This window comes from Urocitellus parryii, chromosome 1 (genome assembly GCF_045843805.1).
Source record: "Urocitellus parryii isolate mUroPar1 chromosome 1, mUroPar1.hap1, whole genome shotgun sequence".
Lineage (NCBI taxonomy): Eukaryota > Metazoa > Chordata > Mammalia > Rodentia > Sciuridae > Urocitellus > Urocitellus parryii.
Window position 1 is genome coordinate 9,133,090 of NC_135531.1, and position 24,167 is coordinate 9,157,256.

At 35.2% G+C, this 24,167-nt stretch overlaps 1 protein-coding gene across 2 annotated transcripts in view; it reads left to right on the forward strand.

Annotated features, from left to right (window-relative positions):
• Marchf6 (membrane associated ring-CH-type finger 6) overlaps positions 1-24,167 on the forward strand; it is a 79,772-nt gene that overhangs the window by 35,838 nt on the left and 19,767 nt on the right. Inside the window, exons 8-22 of one of the 2 annotated variants that reach the window (XM_026397081.2) lie at positions 17-78; positions 809-841; positions 2,138-2,189; positions 4,128-4,186; positions 5,417-5,497; positions 5,728-5,796; positions 5,880-5,954; positions 7,166-7,300; positions 10,358-10,477; positions 11,267-11,367; positions 13,651-13,788; positions 14,505-14,709; positions 17,161-17,230; positions 21,045-21,241; positions 22,974-23,108. In XM_026397081.2, the coding sequence (XP_026252866.1) occupies positions 17-78; positions 809-841; positions 2,138-2,189; positions 4,128-4,186; positions 5,417-5,497; positions 5,728-5,796; positions 5,880-5,954; positions 7,166-7,300; positions 10,358-10,477; positions 11,267-11,367; positions 13,651-13,788; positions 14,505-14,709; positions 17,161-17,230; positions 21,045-21,241; positions 22,974-23,108 (1,532 nt within the window). The remainder of the gene's footprint in view (positions 1-16; positions 79-808; positions 842-2,137; positions 2,190-4,127; positions 4,187-5,416; positions 5,498-5,727; positions 5,797-5,879; positions 5,955-7,165; positions 7,301-10,357; positions 10,478-11,266; positions 11,368-13,650; positions 13,789-14,504; positions 14,710-17,160; positions 17,231-21,044; positions 21,242-22,973; positions 23,109-24,167) is intronic. The other variant, XM_026397082.2, reaches the window with a different exon arrangement.

Genomic DNA, 24,167 nt, shown 5'->3' on the forward strand with positions numbered 1-24,167 from the left:
GCAATTATGTTTCCAGATGACATGAACTGGAATGCTTTAGAATGGGACCGAGCTGCAGAAGAACTCACATGGGAAAGAGTAAGATAAGATCTCTTCCTGTCACAATTCTGGCATTTAATCCTAAAGTATATTTTAAAATTGGGCATATTTAGATGTATGCACTAATTTTGTAGAAAATAATTACCAGATTTTTTTTTTTTTTTTTGTATAGAACATTGTACTATTTGTGGTAAAAATATAGAAACTGATGATTTTCTATTTTTTGGTCTTTATTATAAAGCTTGCTTCATAGTTTCACCTGAAAGTGTGACTTAAAAAAAATTTTTTTTTAGTTGTATATAAGCATAATACCTTTATTTATTTTTATGTGGTACTGAGATTTGAACCCACTGCCTCACACTGGCTAGGCAAGCGCTATACCACTGAACAATAACCCCATCCTGAAAGTGTGAACTTTTGAAAAACTAAGAAGCAACTTATATTTAAGTAGTAAATTTAATTTTTCACACTTCATTTGACAAAATAATGTATTTTTATCATGAAGTCTTGACTGGCTTTCTGTCCAATGGAAGAATTAAACTCATGGTGGAATTTTTTTAGATATTATATGCAAATGACTTGAAATAAAAGGACACCCAAAATATAAAACTCCTGTAGTCAGAGTTTTTTTACATTCCAAAAATGATAGGTTGTATTGGAAAGTAGTGGATGAAGGCTATATTTAAAGATACTAAAAGAAAACCTATTTTATAAGAATAGAAATCTTGTTGCATCTTGAACTAATGCACACTATTATTATGTATTTTAGATGCTAGGACTTGATGGATCACTAGTTTTTCTGGTAAGTAAAACTATATTTAATAAAAGAACGGTGAATTACTTGTCTTAGTGATTCAATAACTTCAGATATATAGTATGTGCTCCTTTTTTATACTAAAGGTCAATATGCCCTTTGGTTTTGATTACTTCATGTTTGAAGACTATATTATATATATGTGTGTGTGTGTGTGTGTGTGTGTGTGTATGAAATTTTTTTAGTTGTCAGTGGACCTTTATTTTATTTATTAATATGCGGTGCTGAGAATTGAACCCAGTTTTCACGCATGCTCTACCACTGAGCCACAATCGCAGCTCCTAAAGACTATATTTAAAGGAAGTTATTTAATATTTGACTTTTAAAGAACTTATTTTTTAGTTGTAGTTTGATAAAGTATCTTTATTTTATTTACTTATTTTTATGTGGTACTGAGGATCAAACCCAGGGCCTTGCACAAAAGCTAGGCGAGCGCTGTACTGCTGAGCCACAATCCCAGCCTAATATTTGATTTTGTTTAAAAAAGAAAATGGAGTCTAAAATTAATGGTGTTAATAGAATTTGAATTCTTGGGCTGGGATTGTGGCCAAACAAACTTGAATTCTTTTAAAGTTCAGTCTTGTACTTAATGCCTGTACCAGTGAAAGCAAAACAACTTTATATTCTTTTACAGTAAGAACCATAGTCTGACCTTAGGTTTCTACTGTTTACTCACCCCCACCCGTCTTTACCTAGGAACTGACTAAAGGGTGGGTGATGTGGCTGGATGAATAGATGGATCAGCAGTCATTGTGGACGTGATCATATGGCCATGAGAGAATATGTCTCTGAGATAGGAACAAAGAAAGCCAGGGCATCAGGAGGAGAGTAGGGACCAGAGCAGGTCATGCTAGTGTTTTTCCAAGGGGAGGGAGCCGAACAACAGTGACCTTGCTGAAGTTATGAAAACAGAACGGACACTGAAAGAAGCGCTCTGCAGTTTACATTAGCACATTGTTTTGAATATGATTTTCAGATTTTGCTCCATTTGAAATTTTTCAGTTTTTGTCTTAAATCTGTTTTTGTGAAAATCTATGGTTTATAAATTGATTTTTTTCTTTTTTTAATGTGTAAAACTATGAACTTTGAATTTTATTAGTCTTAGTTTTATGAGCTATCAGAAAAATGAAAAGTTGTACAGTTTCTAGATGGAAATCTCAAAATTATGGAGCAAAATTTCAGTCTTAGTTATTTTCAGTATTTGATAGCTGATTAATGGAGTAGTTCAGTCAAATATGTCATACTAAACATGAACTCACTGTGCTTTGTTAACATTCTTTTTAGGAACACGTCTTCTGGGTTGTGTCTTTAAATACACTGTTCATTCTTGTTTTTGGTAAGTTGTGTTTATGCTTTTACTTTTTATGATCTAATGGGAGGAGTTTGGCTTTCTAGGTGTCTTTTTACAGGTTTTAATTTCATTAGTAATTTAGGAATATTAAGATTAGATACCAGGGTTGGTCACATTAATACTTTGTTTGAGGAGATACATAGTGTGTATTTTTCCATTTTTATTAGTGGACTCAGGAGATACCAACCTAAACTACCCCCCCCCCCCCCCGCCCCGTTTTTGGTACAGGATTGAACCCAGAGCCACTTAACCACTGAGCCACCTACCCACAACCCTTTTTTATATTTTATTTTGAGGCAGGGTCTTGCTAAGTTGCTGATGTTGGCTTTGAACTCATTAACTTTTTGCCTCAGCCTCCTGAGCTGCTGGGATTATAGGCATGTGCCACGTGCACTGCTGAACCTCTATTCTGAAATCCCAGTTTTCTCTTTACCTGATAAGATTATGTATGAGATGACATTTTAGTATCATTATGAAAGTAGAAGGTTTCATCTTCCTTTTAACTAATGATTTTATTAACTCTTAATTCCACCCTTGGTCTTAGACAAAAGGCTGAGAACCAACTCTTGATGATCCTTGCCTGAATCATTTATTAGGTGTTACAAAATACTGATTTTTCAAATTGTTATTTTATTTTTTTTTGAGAGGTGAGAGAGACAGAGAGAGAGAGAGAGAATTTTTAATATTTATTTATTTTTTTTATTTTTTATTTTTTGGCGGACACAACATCTTTTGTTTGTATGTGGTGCTGAGCATCGATCCCGGGCCGCACGCATGCCAGGCGAGCGCGCTACCACTTGAGCCACATCCCCAGCCCAAATTGTTATTTTTTAAAAATTTTTATTGGCAGGTTTTTCTATAAAGATTTCATTCTTGCCAGGTGCGGTGGTACACACCTGTCATCCCAGTGGCTTGGGAGGCTGAGACAGGAGGATCATGAGTTCAAAGCCAGCCTCAGCAATGGCAAGGCACTAACCTAAGACCCTATGTCTAAATAAAATACAAAATAGGGCTGGTTAGGGCTGGGGATGTGGCTCAAGCGGTAGCGTGCTCGCCTGGCATGCGTGCGGCCCGGGTTCGATCCTCAGCACCACATAAAAACAAAGATGTTGTGTCCGCTGAAAACTTAAAAAAAAAAAAAAAAATTAAAAAAAAAAATAGGGCTGGGGATATGGCTCAGTGGTCAAGTGCCCCTGAGTTTAATCCCTTGGACCCCCACCTCCCACACCAACAAAAATTTATTCTAATCAACTGGTCCAGTTCTGTATCTTCCATTTCTCAAAGAAGGCCTGGTTCCTTTTAGTGGGGGATTATACTAGGGGTGCTCATTGTTTTGATGTTGTAGTTTTCCTGTTTTTTTCCCCTCCTTTTTAGCATTTTGCCCTTACCCCAGTTAATATGAACTTTGTTGCTTAGGAGAAGCCAGGTAGATGCTTAGTTTTTTCCCTTTATTTATCAGTTTTCAGACTAAGCAGTATATGCACAACTACTACCTTTGTGTGCTAACTACTTCCCCAAAATTAAAACATTTTCTGTGATGTTGCTGTATTTTCTTTTATGGATGTTATTTTGGGCTTTCCCTATTTTTGAGTATCATGAACTTCTAGATATGTATGTTTGGTGTGTGTCTATAAATGTTGGTCATTAGTTTTTTTTGTTTTTTGTTTGTTTTAATCATCCTTTCTTAAAGAGATCCATAATACCCTCTTCACGGTGTTTCCTGTGTCCTTTTGACATGGTCTTATTAGACCTTGATAACTTTATTATTCTTTGGTTATAATGTCCTAGGTGCAATACATTTTTGGTCCAGGTCTGAATCTTCCATTTCTCTAAGAAGCTGGTTCCCTTTAGTGGGGGACTATACTAGGGGTGTTCATTGTTTTGATGTTGTAGTTTTCATATTTTTTTTCCCCTCCTTTTTAGCATTTTGCCCTTACCACATTGGTCATTTCTCCCTTGTTGGTTTGGGATTTGAAGAACATGTGAGTATAATACTTCTATAAACTTACTTTTGTTAATTACTCCCAAATTTGATATTTTCTGAGTAAGTAATAATTTTCAAAAGAGTTACTTCATGTTTTAGTCTGCCTTCTACAAAGGAATGGCTTGCCAACACAGTCTTATCCATTTCTTTTAAAGCTATAACAGTTGATCAGTAGATGGTAGGATATATGATGCCAGGTAACTAAGATATGCTTTGAAATGCCTGGTCTTTCTGTTGCACAGGCCTAAGGCACTACTGTGGGAGAGTTTTCCACATGCTGACGTTCTAGCCACTTTATGAACTAGAATGTTCCTTTCTCTTCCTAGATGACCCATAGGGAATTTAGAAAATGAATAATATATCAATCAGTTGTTAAAAAAGGAATATGTCCATTTTAGAATGATGGGCTATAGTGTTTTTTTGAAGAATCTACTTGAATTTGGATATTTTATCATTATTTTCCAGAGATAGATATTTGAATGGTTTACTACTCCTTTTTGGGGGACCTCAGAAGGACTTAGTCTTTGAAGAAGAACTGGCTGGGATCTTCTGTTCAATTTTGCATATATGAGATCTGATAGATCACTTTTGGAAGTGTTTCAATTTTTAATACAGCTCCCCAGTTCTTACTAGTTGCATATAAGAACTTGAAAGGTTCAGATAAATGTTTTGATAAGTTTTTGTTGCCATTTGCTGTTTAAAACTTTGGAACCAAAAGATATAGATGGGCAGCATTTGTCATTCTCCAAATTCCTATTCCCTGTAAGTCAACAGAATGCATTTAAAGAGCAAGGGAAGCTTAAACAATGTTTCTAATGGTAGAGAATGAGATGGTTAGGATGTTGCCAGGTAGGTGGGTGATAGGCTGCTTGGGCTAAAGACTGCTGCTTTGGTGTTCAGTCTTCAGCAGATCCACCTGGTAGCCAGCCTAGAGGCAAACTGTTGTATTACAGTGGTCTAATTTTTGTCAAATTTCACTCACTCTATTATTTTGGCACCTTGGGTAAAATATTATTCTTTAGTTCTTCTTCATCTTTGAGTAATATATAGTAGTCTGGGAAAGTTACCTTGCAAATATATCATCCCAAAGGATTTTACAGTCATTTTCCAGTTATATATTGCCTAGGTGTTTCACTTTTGATGATCGGAATTGCTAATACAGTGATAAAACTGGGGTATAGGCTATGTGATAAAGTTGAATTTTTATTTATTTCTGTTTTATTTCCAGGTCCAAGCATCTCATTTTGAAGGCCTAATCACAACCATAGTTGGGTATATACTTTTAGCAATAACACTGATAATTTGTCATGTATCCTTTAATGAATCAAATTGAGTGGGCAGTATAAAGAGTTTTTTATTAGTAATAGAACTGTTTTCCTTCCCCTTGTCATCTTAGTAAAAGTTGTAATATTTGTAGTAAGAGTGAGGGTGAACAAAATATGAAATGATATTTGTCAGAAAATATTGAATATAATCTAAATAGTTTCCTGTTTTATTGTACCCTTCAGTGTTCAGTTTTTCCTTGACTAAATGCTTCAGGGCTTGGCAACTCTTGTTAAATTTCATAGGTCTCGTCGCTTACTAGGAGTCTGCTATATTGTTGTTAAGGTAATTCCTTTTTGTAAGTTAAAACTGGAAGTAGTTTCTTCTACATTTGGGTGATATGATAACACTTATTTTTTACTTCAAAGGTCTCTTTGTTAGTGGTGGTAGAAATTGGAGTGTTCCCTCTCATTTGTGGTTGGTGGCTGGATATCTGTTCCCTGGTAAGTGGAGTATTCTTTATCATATAATCTCATAATTTCAAGGTTTCAAAAAAGAAAGTCTTCAAGATAGTTTTCTTTAAAAAAATTATATATATATTTGGCATTAGGGATTTAACCTAGGGATGCTCTACCAATTCCTAGGCCTATTTATTTTTTATTTTGAGACAGAAGTTATTTAGGGCCTCACTAAATTGCTAAGATTGACTTCAGACTAGTGATCCTCCTGCCTCTACCTTCTAAGTCACTGGAATTACAGGCATGTGCCACCATGCACGGCTTAAAATAGCTTCCTTTTATAGGAAGCAAATATTTGAAAATTTACTTATTCTCATTGAAAATGTATCACTGTAGAATCTTAATATTGATTGCTCTAAGCTATTTTCAGTGGCTTTTTTTTTTGTTTTTTTGAAGCTCTGTATTTTCAGTGTCATGGTATTTTGATTGGGATGTTCTTAATAGCCAGTGGAGAATTTTATTTATTCCTTCTAAATTTTATGATAATGCCAGTCATTTCTTTTAACTAAGATGCTCAGTCATTATCTCTATTGGCTGTTAGTGATAATCAGTTTTTTTAATTTTTCAAAAAAATTTTATGTGTAGAAAAGCTACTTTTGGTTCTGAGGTAAACATTTATCCCTCTTCATTACTATTAAAAATTCTTGTGAATGCAGACCCATAACCAAGATAGGAAGCCTTACATTAATTAAAAATGGTTCTTTTACAGTTACACCATTAGTAAAACTCTTACCTACTAATTGGTTTGTCATTTTTTTTTTTAATGTTTGGAAGTTTGAAAGTGTATATGCATCTTTTGAAGTAATACCCAGTTGTATATCACGAATATACTGTGAAATGGCATAAAGAGAACTGCAGCAGGGTGCGGTGGAGCACTCCTGTGATCTCAGCGGCTCTAGAAGCTGACAGGATTGTGAGTTCAAACCCTGCCTCAGCAAGTTAGTGAGGTCCTAAGCAAATCAGTGAGACTATCTCTAAGTAAAATTTAAGAAAGGGCTGGGTATTATGTGGCTCAGTGTTTAAGCACTGCTGGGATCAATTCATGGTACCAACAAAAGAAAAAGAAAAAAGAACTGCAGCTGTAGAATATCATACCTTATGTATATAGTGATTTATTTACTTATTAGAAGGTGGAGATGTTAATTTGACAAATATAGGTGGTACATATCTCTTTTACCTGTTCTATTTTGACTTAGGAAATGTTTGATGCTACTCTGAAAGATCGAGAACTGAGTTTTCAGTCGGCTCCAGGTACTACCATGTTTCTACATTGGCTAGTAGGAATGGTGTATGTGTTCTACTTTGCCTCCTTCATTCTGTTACTGAGAGAGGTAAGTTCTATAGGGAAATGCTGATGCTGTACAACCAGTTATGTTTCAAAGGCTGTGATAATTTCCTAACTAAACTATATTCTCTATTATTTTAGGAGGGAATAACTCATAGGGAATTATTGACTTGATTGCTCTAAGCTATTTTCAGTGGCTTCTGTCAAAAATTGACAGATTAACAATTTTCCAATATGATTATACTGAGGAAAACAAACTTGTTTTACTTTGTAGACATCAGTACCCATCCTCTTAATCTAAAGTCTTTGAGTTGGTGTGATACAAGTCTGTCTCAGATTTCATTCAAGAAAATGTAATACTGGGAATAACTCCAAAAGATTTGTAGAATTGAATATGTAAGTTTTGAAGCAGGCACCTTAAGTATATAGAAATACAGTGAAGGTCCTTTTATGATTCCAATTTATGATTGCAGTTCACTTGCCAGATTGGTACATCTACTGATCCTAGTTTCAGAATCTGGCCCTTACTGTTTGGAAGAGGAGGAGAGCAGATTAGTATTTATTTTTTAAATGATTTTTTTTTAGTTGTAGATGGACATAATACCTTTCATTTTATTTTTATGTGGTGCTGAGGATCAAACCTAATGCCTCACACACGTGCAAGGCAAGTGCTCTATCACTGAGCTACAACCACAGCCCAGCAGATTAGTATTTAATTAGTATACGTTTCAAGCCAATTGCCATATTCTGTTCTGTATGCCGAGGTTATAGAAATAAAGACAGGATTCCTGTTCTCTGTTCCTAGGATTGGATACAGCTATTCAACAAAGTCAGTTTACTGAGAGCAATGAGGGAGATGTGCAGGGCTAGGAGAACAGACCAGAAATACAAAAATTATGAAGTCTGAATGCTGTTCATGGTATACTTTGCTCTTTGAAATATTTGAGGAGGGAAGCAGGTGGGGCTAAATTCTTCTGAATCATGTAGTGACTCAAACAAGTGATTGGGACTAAAGAAAGTACAGTAATGTTTTTAAAAACAAATTATATGTGAATACTAAATTTCACTGTTAACATGATAAAATTTTTTGTTTTTGTTTTCAATTTATAGTTTATTGAGTCCATGTATGAAAACGTCACAGATATGCAGGCTATGTTAAAATTAAATGGTTTTTGAATCTGAAAAAAAAAATAGAAGTAACATATTATAAACTTTGGATGGCAGCTATCTGTATGATTTTCCTTGATGATTTAGATTGATTCCTGTATCAGATGCTTTCAGTTAATTTATTTCTTCGTCTTTTATTTTCTAAACCAACTTCAGTTTAGGTGTTCAGAACTCAATGCCCAAGGCAAACACACCTACTTGAATACTGTTATTTCTCAATACCCAATCAGTGTGTTGTCATCTATATTTATATAATATACTGAACACAGATGTAGCTATAGTTACATGCTTATCCAAAATATCCTGAGTTACACATCAATTGCAACTAATAATGACCTGAAATATTAATATACATTTAAGTTAGCATACAAATCTAGTTCCAGAGGTACTCATTCATAAACCAGATTTCAGATCCTAACTAAATAATGTCAGCATAATGAATGTGTCTATAGTATGTATATCATACACATTGTATGGCACAATTAGAAAATTAACTTTCTTGGAATAAAAAAAATAAATCTATAACCAGTAACACATCATTATAAAACTAAAACTTTAAACAACTGGGATAAGAATAAAGTTTCATGAAAATATAGACAATAAGTAATGTAGAAACAAGGAAATGTGATTCCCAGCATGGTGGGCCTCAGCATCATGAAACATGGCCCTGGTCCTGGTCTGGCCTGTCCAATAACTCAGAAATCCTTTTGGATAAAATATTTTATAATTAAGTTTTTTATTTTATTAATGTGGACTTTTGTTGGCACATAACCCTAATGTCAGGGAGTTAGAAACTCAAGTATTTTTTTAAAAGTGTATTTTTAGGGGCTGGGGATGTGGCTCAAGCGGTAGCGCGCTCGCCTGGTATGCGTGCGACCCGGGTTCGATCCTCAGCACCACATACCAACAAAGATGTTGTGTCCGCCGAGAACTAAAAAATAAATATTAAAAATTCTTTCTCTCTCTCTCTCTCTCTCTCCTCTCTCACTCTCTCTTTAAAAAAAAAAAAAAGTGTATTTTTAGCTGTAGATGAACAAAATATCTTTATTTATTTATTTATTTTTATGTGGTGCTGAGGATTGAAGCCAGTGCCTCATATGCTCCAGGCAAACACTCTACCACTGTGCCACAATACCAGCCCGAGATGATATATTGTTACTACCTCAATTGGTAGATGGGAGAAATATAGGCTTAGACAGAATAGATGCTTTACACAGGGTAATTTTTGGAGTTTGAACCCTGAAGGCATAGTACCCAGCCTCATATATTTCCTCAGAGCCTCTTGTGTGATGATTTCCATTCAGAAGGGGAAAAAATGATAATAAAATGAAGATACTAAGAAGTAGTATCTTTCTTTCTTTTTCTTTGGTATTGGGGATTGAACTCAGGGGTGTTTTACCACTCATCAACATCCCTTTTCTTTCTTATTATTTTATTTTGAGCAAGAGTCTTGCTAAGTTGTTGAGGCTGGCTTTGAATCTGCAATCTTTACCTTAGCCTCCCAGGTCATTGGGATTATAGGCATGTGTCCCTGTGCCCAACAGAATTTAATTAAGATAACTCCTCTGGGGAACTGTAAAACTGAAATCACATCTACTCTTTGGGACAAGTTGTAACATAATCCTTTTCCTAGGTGATAACAAGTTAGTTCTTATTGTGTTTAATTTTCTATTTAAATTTCTTAACAAATTGGATTCTGAATTTTTTTCCCCCTAGTGAAATGATTAAAACCATCACAGGTCATCAAACCACAGGTCTGTTTTCATAAATATTAAAGTTTAGGAACTTTTTCCCATGAAAATCATATGAATTTTATGGAGCCTATTTTAAATACCGGAATGATTTCAGGAGCGTATTTTTCAGTAATGTTTTAACTCATTATTACAGAACCTATAGACTTTGGAGGTTATTTATAACACTTAAAATATATTTACAGGTACTTCGACCTGGTGTCTTATGGTTTCTAAGAAATTTGAATGATCCAGATTTTAATCCAGTACAGGAAATGATCCACTTGCCCATTTATAGGCATCTCCGAAGATTTATTTTGTCAGTGGTGAGCAGACCTTTCCATTGTTCTTTTTGAATAAAGTGTGCTATTCTTCAGTTTCATTTAACGGGGTTTTTGTTGTTGATTTTGGATCAGGAGGGCTGATAGAGTGTTGATAGATTACACTTATCTAAGCCTGTGGAACTCATTTGTCAAATAGCTGTTTTACTTCTTTGTTAAAAATAAATAAAATGAAGTTTACTAAAATAAATATGCCTTCTAGTTGTGTAGTAGCATGATTACCAATTATGGGTGATGAATTCTATTTAATTTGCATCCAAGTAATGAAAATTTGTTACTGCCTTCTAAAGTATAATCTTAATAGAAGCATCTGAAAGTTTCTTACATCTGTAAGAAATAATTACCTGGGTAAATCTTACATATTTCCAAAACAAAATTCGAAGAGTAATATTGTGCTTTTTGGAATCTTTTATGGCCATTAATAGGGGTCATGTCTTAGATGATTACAGATATTTATTTAGTTGAAGTTGTAGGGAGTTCTTCATCATAAGATTCTAGCTCTCTTCTGTTAAGTCCTGCAATGATGATTCTTTGTGGCTCCTGTTTCAGCTCTTGTGACATGGAGAAAGGGGTCAATCCTTTCAATGAGGGGAACAGCCATCCTAGGAATGTAATTTATATGGAGTGACCCAACGATAGTATACAGAGTGAAACCACCTGGGCTCTGAGTAGATACAGGCGTGGGCTGAGAGTTAATTGTGTTTAGAAGTCTACCTGCATTGCATAAAAGTGGTGGACTCTCACAGTGCTGTCGTGTCCTCTTTCTTACTGCAGATTGTCTTTGGCTCCATTGTCCTCCTGATGCTTTGGCTTCCTATACGTATAATTAAGAGTCTACTGCCTAATTTTCTTCCCTACAATGTCATGCTGTACAGGTAAGTTGCTAAAATTTAAAATAGCTGTAATAATTTACCACTGTTAGGGATTTGATGGTCAGATTACATTAAACTTTTAAAACATTAATTTCTCATAGATACTAAGACATTTTTATCTCAGGTCTAGATCAAGGTTTTATTATCCCTTACCAAAATAAATCATTATTCTGTCCTTTAAAGTTGTCTTTGTCTTTGTTTTATTACTTAATTCTTTCTGTAATCTCTGTTAAATTACTTTATAAATATTTGCTCTATTATCCAAGAGAGCAGTAGTAATTCCTTTTTTTTTTTTTTTGTATCAGGAATTGTACCCAAGGTGCTTAATCACTGAGCCATAACCTCAGCACTTTATAATATTTTATTTAGAGACAGGGTCCTGCTGAGTTGTTTAGGGCCTCACTGAGTTGATGAAGCTAGCTTTAAACTTGGTAATCCTTCTGCCTCAGCTTCATGAGCCACTGGGATTACAGGCATGCACCAACACACTCGACTTACTTGGGTCTTAATGCCTTATATAGGAAATCTCAGATTTGTATCCACTAAATTAAAACTGACAAATATTTATATGTTGATTTTTTTCTTAAGTGGCAGAAAAAATGCTGGTAATTAATTTAAAATACAAAATTCAGTTTTTGCTTTTTAAATTGTTATTCTTTTGCAGTAAGACTTTATTTTTCTACATGTAGGACTTTTGTAGATTTGTAGGACAATTCTGTAATTCTTACCTTTCATTCATGTATAGTGTGTGTTTGGGTTCAGTTGTGATGAGAACCAGAAAACAGGTCTGGCTTTATATATTGTTGGAATAAAATCATTTGGTAATCAATTGTATCTATAAGTTTAACAACATTTTTGTGCTATATATTAGTATGTAGTTCATTCTTCCCTTCAACTGAGGGTTCACTATATGGCAGGCACTTTTCTATATCCTAGGGGTATAACTGAACATAACAGAATCAAGAAAAATCTTTGTTCTATGAAGCTTACATTTGGGGATAGGAGACAGACTTTAGAATAGGTAGAATATATAGTATGCCAAATGGTTATAGTGCAGAAAAATGAAGTAGGGAAAGAGAATCCGGAGAATAGCCAGGTTGGGGTTGCTATTTAGAAAGAGTGACCAATAAAGAGCTGAGAAGGTGACAGCTGACAAGAGCCCTGAAGAAGGCAGTGAAGTGGTAAACCATGTGTCCTTGCAAGAGGTCAGGCAAGGGCAATAGCACCCAGGTCTGTTTGAGGAGCAGCAGGAGGCCAGCTTGGCTTCAGGGAAGTGTGTTGTGTTGTGGGTCCAAGCAGTTAGCTATGAAGTCAGAGAGGTCACAGAGAGCTTTGTAGGCTGCTCTAAGTATTTGGCTTTTCCCTGAATAAGTTGAAGAGCTTTTGGGGAAACTAAGGAGATCATTCTGCCTGCTGTGAAGAGAAGTTACTGAGAGTACTCAGGTTGGAAGTAGTAAGCCAGCTAGGAGAGTGATGCAGTAATCCTGCTGAGAAGTGGGGGTGGCTGGGATAAAGGAGGTAGCAAGGGAGGCCAAGAAGCATTTAGAATTTAGGATATTGTTAAGAGATAGCCAATAGGATTCAGTAACTGTTTGAATGTGCGATGTAAAGAAGGGAGTCAGCAGGATCATAGTTTTTGTCTTGAGCACCTGGCAGGACAGAGTTGCCATTTACTGAGATTTAGGGTGACTGTGGGAGTAGCAGGATTAAAAGGGAAGATTGGGAATTTGATATTGAACATAACCAATTGAAGTTGTCTAATATATGTCATTGTGAAATGTTGAACTGGCATTTTGGATATGTAAGTTGGGAGTTAGAGTAGATGTCTCAGTATTAGGTGGAAGTAATGAAAGGTGATATTTTAGCCCATATGACCAGATGAGGGTCACATTTACCTAGAGAGCTAGCATAGATGAAAGAAGACAGAGCCTGGGGCCGTTTGGTTTTTCTAGGTTGATCTTAGCCATTCAGGGAGAAAATGTTGTAAGAAGGAAAGGGTGAACATTTGTAAATCATATTACTCACATAACAAGGTGAGAGCCAAGGTCTGACCTTTGACTTAATACCATGAAGGCCATTGGTGACCCTTACCAGAAACAATTTTGGTAGAATTTTGGAGGGAAACTTCACTGAGAGAGAGAGAGACAGGGAGAGAGGAGAGGTAATAAAGACAGTGAGTTTATTTGACTCACTGGATTTTGTTTTAATTTTATTCAATATTTAATATATAGTTACAATGGAAAATAGAATTCACATTATACATCATGGTTCTTTATATTGTCTTAGTGATGCTCCAGTAAGCGAACTGTCCCTTGAGCTGCTTCTGCTTCAGGTTGTCTTGCCAGCATTACTCGAACAAGGACATACGAGACAGTGGCTGAAGGGGCTTGTGCGAGCATGGACTGTCACTGCGGGATACTTGCTGTGAGTATATTTTTATCAGTCCACCCTTTTCTGGAGAATGTACACAATTTTTATCCTATTATGGAGGTTTGATTCTTGTCTAGGTTCTTTCATGCTGTTATACAGGCCAAGAATTTATTTAATTTTTTTAGCACATTATAAACAAATTAGTTTTCCTTTATTTTTAGAGATTCTAAATTGATAAACTCTTCTCAGATTTGAATTCTCAATTGTTTAGTAACCATATTTCATTAATTTATTGTGATTTAAAACTTTCACAGAAAATGTTGGGGATTCTGTAGATGTCTTAACATGAAATATTATAGATTTGGTTATATGTAATTGAACATTTATCTTCTCTAGCCGCTTCTCCCCAGTCTCATTTTTTTTTTTTTTTTTTTTTGGCTTAAGTGATATGCAGCTAGGAGAATTTAGTTAAGCTACATATCACAGTAGGTATGATTGTCATCTGGAGAGAAGAAAATAATTTCCCCCATCCTGAAGATCTTCACATGGAATGTTTTGTATGTTGTCTTTTTTTTTTCTTCTTCTTTTTTTAATTTCCTGATTTCTTTTCAGATATTGGCAAAAACCAAAATAGATTAAATGTGTGGTCTATAGATTCTACATATACATTGTCTACTCTTAGTAAATATTAAGAAAGCAACTCTCATGGCTACTACCATTTTATTTTGACCTGAAATGAGATTTTTTTCACTGATGTAATTTTCACACAGGGATCTTCATTCCTATCTGTTGGGAGACCAGGAAGAAAGTGAGAATAGTGCAAATCAACAAGTCAACAATAACCAGCATGCTCGAAATAATAATGCTATTCCTGTGGTGGGAGAAGGTCTGCATGCAGCCCACCAAGCCATACTCCAGCAGGGGGGTCCTGTCGGCTTTCAGCCTTACCGCCGGCCTTTAAATTTTCCACTCAGGGTAAGTACTATACAGACTTAACTAGAAATGCTTTTTTCCCCAAATTTCTATTGAGAGTTGTGCTGTTAGCATTGGTGTTGTATGGTTATGCCTTAAACTTTCCTTATCAGAACCCATGTTTTATTACCCTCATTATGCAACGTAAGTAAGGGATCAAATAAGTTTATCAAATTTTAGAGATGGGCCATAGAGTTGGGATTTCATGGGGTTTTGCTCTTTCCTGTTTGAGAAGGAGAAAAGACTATACAGAGTAAGAAAGAAACTAACATTGGTACATTTCAACTGTGTGTCAGGAACTGGAATAAGTATTTTAATGTTTTTCCCCCACTTAATCCCCACTCAAATATGGTGAGGTGTGGGTGGTAATCTCACCTCAATAGCTGATGAAACTAAAAGTCAGATTGGTTAAGTAAGTGTCCAATTTCATCATCTTAAACTACCAAATAATCAGTTTATGATTCACAATTTTGTCGAAAATGTAAGCTGATGACTACTGTATTATTACAATGAACTCATCCTTCAATTATATCCAGTCAGTTATATTTTAAATGCCCTTTAATAATGATATGAGCTTATGAGTCAGTTCATTTTGAAACTTGGGTAGGTTATTTACCTTTCAGCCTTGGTTCTTTTTTTCTAAAAATAGTTGTAATAATGCCTTTCTGGACTACTTGTGGATCAGATGTCTTCATTGAGTCTTACAGATGTGTTTTCCACACCTCACCACTTCTGATGGCCATGAAGGATATAGAGAACATGCATAGTCTTTGCCCTGAAAGAGCTTACAATCTACTTGGGGAGATAGGAAAACAAGCAGTGGCAGATTTGGGTTCTTAAGGTAGATTATGGACAGAGGGTGCTGTGATGGCTTCATTGAGAAGCCACTGGTGCATAGTATAAGCCCAAAGGAATCCCCATGAAGGGCATGATGCCTGAACTGTATTAATAAAGTAGAGAGATCAGGCAGAGAAAAAACTGGAAAGTGGGAAGAGCATTCCACAATATGCCAGGAAAGAGTACTTTAGCCATGGTGGACTTGGAACTGCAGATAATTGAATATATTTGAAAGGTGGGCATGTATGCAGGAGAGAGGTGAGGCAGAAGGGGAGCAGTGAGAGATGGGGCTTTTGGATGTGCAGGAACCAGTTAGGGGAACGTTGAACATTGTTTGTGCCATAGTCATTAGTGCACTGTTGTTCTTCCTACTCCCTTAAGGGACAAACCACTTTTCTAATTCTGGAGGAAACACGAAGGTCATCTTTTCCTTTGCCTCTTAACTCTTAAAAGCAGGCATCAAGGTGGGGAATTGCTGGAGGGACTGCAAATTGGTGCAACTACTAAGGAAAGCAGTATGGAGATTTCCTCAGAAGACTTGGAATGGAATCACCATTTGACCTACTTATCCCACTCCTTAGTTTATACCCAAATGACTTAAAATCAGCATACTACAGTGACACAGCCACATCAATATTTATAGCAATTCAGTTCATAAACTATGGAACCAACCTAGGTGCCCTTCAACAGATGAGTGGATAAAGAAAAAGTGTTATATAGACACAATGGAATATTACTCAGCCTTAAACAAAAATGAAATTTGGTATTTGCTGGTAAATGGATGGAGCTGGAGAATATCATGCTAAGGGAAATAAGCTAATCCCAAAGAACCAAAGGCTGAATGTTTTCTCTGATATGTGGATGCTAATTCACATTGTGGGGTGGTGGCTAGGGAAGAATAGAGGTACTTGGGATTAGACAGGGGAGTGAAGGGAGGGAGGGGATATGGTGGTAGGAAGAATAATAGAATGAATCAGATATTATTACTCTGTTTACATATATGATTACACAACCAGTGTGATTCTATACCATGTACAACCAGAAAAATGAGAAATTACACTCTGCTTATGTACGACATGTCAAAATGCATTATATTGTCATGTATAACTAATTAGAATAAAAAAAGTAAAAAAGCAGACCTGATAGGGAGTTTCTTTTTTCCCTTTCCATGGTCTTTACCCAGCCTTCTTGGCTCTCCATGAACAAAAAAAAGGCCTTAAGCAAAAGGTACTTTCTGACTAGATGAGAGAAACACTAAGGGTTCCCCCCACCCCCCCAAAAGTTGAACCCAGGGGTACTTTACCAATGAGCTACATCCCCAGTCGTGTGGGTGTGGGTGTGGGTGAGGGTGTATATGTATACACTGGGGATTATGCCCAGGAGTGCTTAACCACTAAGCCACAACCCAGCACTTGTTATTTTTTATTTTGAGACAGGGTCTCACTAAGTGCTCAGCTTGGTCTTGAACTTGTGATCCTTCTGCCTCAGCCCCTTGAGTTGTTTGCCACCATCCCCCAGTTAGGCAGTTTCTTTTCAATGAGAAAATCATGTGGTTTCTTTGAGGTATGTTGTAAAATACATGTGAAAACTCTATGCACTCTTTGTTCTGCTTTGCAGATATTTCTGTTGATTGTCTTCATGTGTATCACATTACTGATTGCCAGCCTCATCTGCCTTACTCTACCAGGTATGAGTTTATTCTACTTTTCAGCTATTAATATCATTATTTTTTAAAAGGTCATATCTTGCAGAAATGTGATTTTTTTCCTCAGATATGAAATTATCCTAATTTTTAATTCAGTATAGAATTTTGATCTATTTAGGAGTCCTCATTTTATTGAACACATTCCTTAGAGCATTGGGGACAAAATCAAAATATAATTTATGAATGGATTTTTTGGGGCTGGGGATATAGCTCATTCAGATACAGCTCATTGCAAGCACAAGGTCCTGGGTTCAATCCCCAGCACTACAAAAAAAAAAAAAAAAAAGGATTTTTGGCGTAAAATACCTATGATCGCTTAGTTTTTATGGATATATTACAGGGTGGATTTTCTAAAAGTAATTTGTATGATGTATCAGTTTTCCAAGCCAGTGTTTTAATATGAATTATGTTTGTTTTCATTATATAATTATCTTTCCCATCTATTGTATACTGTTCCTAGAGAGCATGATGAATCTAGACTTTATTCTCTTTATCATCTGGTATTCACAAGTACTAATCTTCTCTGGCATTAAGATTTGTTGGATATTTTAATAGATAATGTTTCTTCATTTAAAAAGTATACACTGCGGTTTAATATAATTTTCTCTGGAGGTCGGAAATGAATGGGATAGAATCCAAAACCAGTGACAGAGTTGCAGAATAATTTAGTCCTCCTCATTTATATCCAGCAAGAAAATTCTAAATCATGTTGACCATGATAACCACTTAAGTACCACTTAAGTAATCATTAAGTAGAAGGTATAGAAATATTAGATTTTTCAACACTAAGAAAAATACTTAAAGCTACTTTCAACTCTTATCAGACATAAATGTATTGTTCTCTTGATTATAACACCAGTTCAATATAATTTTTTTTTTTTTTTTAAAGAGAGAGTGAGAGAGGAGAGAAAGAGAGAGAATTTTTAATATTTATTTTTTAGTTCTCGGCGGACACAACATCCTTGTTGGTATGTGGCGCTGAGGATCGAACCCAGGCCGCACGCATTCCAGGCGAGCGCGCTACCGCCTGAGCCACATCCCCAGCCCATCAATATAATTTTATATAAATAAAATTTATATTAAATGTTTATTCCCATAAATCTTTAGGCTGGGCAAGAGAAACTAGGAAAATTAATTTCAAGTGATGTTTCTAAAAAAAAAAAAATTGCCCCTGTAAGTTGAAGAAATTATTATTAAATCTCCCAATTGGTAAAAATAAATAAATAAGAATTTCGGCTGGGCATGGTGGTGCACATCTGTAATCCCAGCAGTTTGGGAGACTGAGGCAGGAGCATTGCAAGTTCAAAGCCAACCTCAACAATTTAGCAAGGCCCTGTCTCAAAGAATTAAAAAAGGGGCCGAGTATGTGATTCAGTTTTTAAGCATCCCTGGGTTCAATTCCTATTATTATTATTGTAATAAAATAAATAAAATTTCATTTTTTTAGTTTCTAAAGCATAATGATTTTTGGCCTTGAAGATTTTGTGTGTGGTGGTGCATACTTGTAATCCACGACTTGGAAGGCCTCAGCAACTTAGTGAGGCCTTAAGCAAATCAGAGACCCTGTCTTTAAACAATATATTAGAAAAGGGCTGGGGATGTAACTCAGTGGTTAAGTGCCCTTGGGTTCAATCACTGGTACCAAAAAAACTAAAAGGTTTTGCTCTGAAGTTTACTCCAACTTATATCACGGGTATTAAAATGACAAAGCTTAGTTAACTTGAAGACAAGGTAGTACTAAACATGTTGCTAAAAACCATTTATAGTTTTTAATGTTTCATTTTCATGTTTTTAACCATAAATATTTTTTAAAAATTAACAAAAGGAAACTATTTTTATACTTGAATAATTTAGTTTTTCCCCAGTTCTGTTGCTCATGCTTGTAATCTGAGTGATATGGGAGGCTGAGTGAAGCAGGATTGCCATGTTCAAGTCCAGCCTCAGCAACTTAACAAGACCTTGTCTCAAAATAAAAAGGACTGGGGTATATAGTTCAGTAGTAAAGCAACCCTGAGTTCAATCCCCAGGAACTTAGTTTCATTAAACATTTTTTTTAAGTAAATGTTTCCCTTTAATCAGGTTCTACCATATAATGGAAAGTAATTTTAGTCATAGGAATACTGAGATATAGTTAGAGGGTATACAGATGCTGTTTGACCTCAATAAGTTACTTTTCATTAGTTACATATTAACTGATAACGTTGTTGCAAACTAAAAACTAACCCTCTCAACACTTTTTTGATGAGAAATATAGAATAGAAGGTGGTCACTAAATGTAAAACTAGCACCAAAACAAAAAAAGACAAACTCTAGAGTAGAAATATATGTAGAAAGTAGATATTTCTATGGAATTATTGATGATTTTGATATTTTCAAATTAACATGCACATGCTTATTTTATATCATATGCCACATACCCAGCTCAGATCACATTCTCATGTAAAATTTACAGATATTCCCCCCGCCCCCTGGGTTTCAAACCAGGGCCTTTCTTATTCATGCTGGGCAAAGTGCTCTCTCACTGAGCTATAACTCAACCCTGTGTTTGTCTTTTAAAAAAGGATTATTTTCATACCCATACTATTTTGTGACTTGTAAGAAGTCTGTGGTCATCCTCACAATGACTTGTAAGACTTTACATTTGACTGTTGAGCTAGTTTAGTTTAATTTGGAATCAGTGTAATCAGTGGTCAAGATGAAGACATGAATTTAAATTCAGCTCCACTTTGTATAACTTTGGTTGGGGAAGGTTCTGTTGCTGAGCCTGGTTCCTTTCTTCCTCTTGTCCCCTCCTGTCCCTCCTTTTCCTTCTTTCTTGTAATAGGGATTGAACCTGGGATCTTGCATATGCTAGGCAAGTGCTTTACCACTGAGTTACAACCTTTTTATTTTTTAAATTTTGAAATGGGGGTCTCACTAGGTTGCCTGGGCTGGCTTCAAACTTTCTGTCTTCCTGCTTTAGCCCACCAGGTAGCTGGAATTAAAGATGGTAGGTATATCTCCACACCTGACTTGAGTCTAGTTTCCTTATCTTTAAAATGAAGATTGTGTCTATAGTGGGTCTGCGTGTTGTTGTAGGATGAATGAGGTAATATATGGAAAACTAGTCCAACTACCAGCTCCTTTTTAGGTGTTCAAAAACAACACTACCATATTAGGAAGGCAATCTATAGGGTAAACATTCACTAGGTATTTTGAGTCTTGTTAACTCTAGTCTTACTGAGAAGTCATCATGTAAATAAAGTTACAAATTATGTAAATGATCTTATCTTTGAGATTGTCTGGATACACTGTAGAATTGATTTCTCTCGACTCTTAGATAGCTGTCAATTCTGTCTTACCTTTAAGTATATTTAGGTGGTCTTAATTGCTTCTAATATGGTATTCTTTTACTGTTGTGCTTTAAAATGTTATTGTGCCTACCTTTTATTAAAATTAGCTTTTGGTGAATGAGCTATTTGGAAGAAAGTTACTTAAATCATAATGTTGCTAAATTTTAAAAAGTGTTGACAAAACAAATAACAGAATAAAGGTAGAAAGTTTTTCTGCTGTGTGCATAATGATTTCAATTGGTTAAAGACAGTGAAAATAATTCTGTCAGGCTGGGAAGAACATGTAATTGGCATGGCAAATCAGAGTGCATTATCTTGGAGAGAATTCATCCCCTCTGACTTATGTTTTGCTTTTGCTTTAATCATATAATTTTGTGCTCTAAAAGGCTCCCCCCCAATGTGAAAATACTAATAAAACATCAGAATGCAGTTCTCTTTACCTAGCCACTTGTCTCATTTGTCAGCCTTTTTATTTTCAGTATTTGCTGGCCGTTGGTTAATGTCCTTTTGGACTGGAACTGCCAAAATCCATGAGCTCTATACAGCTGCTTGTGGTCTGTATGTTTGCTGGCTAACCATAAGGGCGGTGACTGTGTTGGTGGCATGGATGCCTCAGGGACGAAGAGTGATCTTCCAAAAAGTTAAAGAATGGTCCCTTATGGTAAGTTTTTGTAATTAAAGATTCATCTTTCTTATAGGTGTAATGAATATTTTTCTAGTCATTTCTTTAATTCTCCCATTCCTACTTTCATTCATTATAGTGGTAGTTTTTTTTTTTTTTTTTAATTTGGAAGAAAAAACTCTTAAGATAGTCGTTTCTGCTTCATTCCAAGAATTACAGTCCTATACTCAAATGTATTTGAGGGTTAAAAGAAAAACTAAGTGACCTGGTAAAGACCCTTGAAAACAAGATAATTTAAAATTAGGAAAACTTATTTGTGGAGATTAATTGCATTTTTAAGAGAGGAGATACTCAATTGAAAATTGAGTATTTAAGTAGAATTTTATTTTATTAGTATTTTTTCCAAAATATTATTTTTAAAATCTGTTTGAATATGTAAAGTCTTAACTTCAGGATCTAGGCATTTTTTTTTCATATTAATTGTATTCCTTTAACTATATAGGAAAGTCTTGGCTAATGTGAAAGTATAATAAGTAATGGAAATTATTTCTCTCAAAATTGTTGATCACAATTGTAGGGTAAAAAAATATAAGATGATTTTTCAAATATGGTGATTAATGTCTGGATTTATGTAATGTTGGCTATGACTTGTAAATATGTGTAAGTCACTGCTCATGACTTTTCATTTGTGTAATCAACTGTAATTTTGCATCCAAATTTGTAGTTTGATGTCACTTGAAGTTTGTCCATTTAATATTACTATTGAAAGAAAAACACAATTATGTTTATAGCTTGTTATTTTGACATTAACTGTACAAATTGCCATGTATAATATATGTATACTGAATATAATGATCAAATCAGTGTACTTGACATTTTCATCTATGTACAGTTATTATGTGTTCATAATACATTGCCGTATAAAGAAGCAAGTACTTTGTCTTCCATGTATAATATCACATTTGGTCTGTTATTGAAACAGAAATAGTCACTGAGGCTACGTTAAAAAGAGGTCTCCCAAAACTGATTTCATTGTCAGAATTTCATAGTTGTTCTTTCCATAATGTCAATTTTTTCTTTTTTTCTCTACATTTTTTAATGGTGTATTGGAGTATATCATTATTGTATTTGTTGTTACATATTTATAAATGCACATAATATAACAAATTGGCATATGTCACTCCCTCAACTTTTATTTTCATTTTGCCACTTGGTTCAGCTTTTAGAGTTGCATTAATACACTAGCCATGTGACTAAATGGACAGATATGGACCATTGCTGCCACAAAGGGAGCCAATTTTGAACGTCTTGATAATTACTTTAACTAGGATTATGCAGAACCCTTTCCCTATACCAGTCTACTTCAGGGGTCATGGATCAGCCTATAGAAGGGACTGTTGGACCAGGGTTCTCATCCAGTCAGTAGTGTTTTCTTAGACAAACAGAAGTCTAAACCTGAGAATGGAATTTTGAGAAAAAAATCACATAGTTACCAGGTTATTATTAATTTATAATAAAATGAATTTTCTGTAATACCTTTTCTAGCTATAATGAATACTAGTTTTAAAGTTTTCATTATAATTTGAGTTCTCATAGTGATGGAACCAGGAAATTTCATTTGAACTTGTAACATAAAAATATGCATGAGTATTTTAAAATGGTCTAGGCATTAGGTCAAGGAGAAAAAAAATAAACCTCCAAATGGAATAAAGAGTTTGTCTAAAAGTCAGGAAGATCATCTTACTGACCATGGTCTCTTGCTTCCTAATAGATAATGAAGACCTTGATAGTTGCTGTGCTGCTGGCTGGGGTTGTCCCACTCCTTCTGGGGCTCCTGTTTGAGCTGGTTATTGTTGCTCCCTTGAGGGTTCCTTTGGATCAGACTCCTCTTTTTTATCCATGGCAGGTAAATACTTGTCTTTTGCTGATCATAGTTTAAATAGTTGGGATCAGAAAGAATACTTTTAAGTGAATGATTAAGAATAATTTTAAGTGATTTTTGATTTGTAACCAGTTGGTTTAGAAAGGCTCCTTGTTTTCTAAAATTATATAAATAATTTCCATTAATCTTTTGCTTTCAGAAATTTTAGGTCATATAATTTCTTTAAAAGAGCTTACTTTTTAGGTTAAAATACCCTGTTAAAATATCCAGGCTTCTCTAATATTTAAAGATACAAACTAATGTGTTGACCTTCTTTCTTTTTCTTTCTGCCTTCTTTTCTTTCTTTCTTTTTTTTCTTTTTGTACCAGGGATTGAAGCCCAAGGCACTTAACCACTGAGCCACATCCCCATCTCTATTTATTTTTTATTTTGAGACAGGGTCTTGCTAAGTTGCTGAGGTTAGCTTTGAACTTGGAGTACTCCTCTCTCAGCCTCAGCAGGAGGCTGTAATCCCTCCTGCTGGGATTACAGCCAACTGCATGGGGCTGATCTTTTCATTTTTGAGCTAATGTAAATTTTTTTGCTCTTTTTGACTTTAAGACTTTAATACTTTTGAATAATTGACATCATATTTCCCCAAATGTCTCAGGTTCATTAAAAAAGAGTAGCCTTGGGCTGGGGATGTGGCTCAAGCTGTAGCGCGCTCGCCTGGCATGCCTGCGACCCGGGTTCGATCCTCAGCACCACATACCAACAAAGATGTTGTGTCCACCGAGAACTAATAAATAAATAAATATTTAAAAAAAAAAAAAAGAGTAGCCTGATGGAACCCATATATCAAAGCAAAAATCTTAAAGCTCAAACAGAAAGCACTTTAATGTGTGCCCAGACTCTGAACTGTGTAACCCAGCTCAAAATGTGGCCACTGCAGGAACCTGAGGAACTTATATTTTGGTAGGAAAGCTAGACAGGTGCATAGGTAGTTTGTATGATAAGCATGGGAGCTATAGCATCATGTAGAAGAGTATTTAGCTTAGGTGTGCTAGTTTCAGATGTGATTTTTTTATAGGAGATAATAACTAA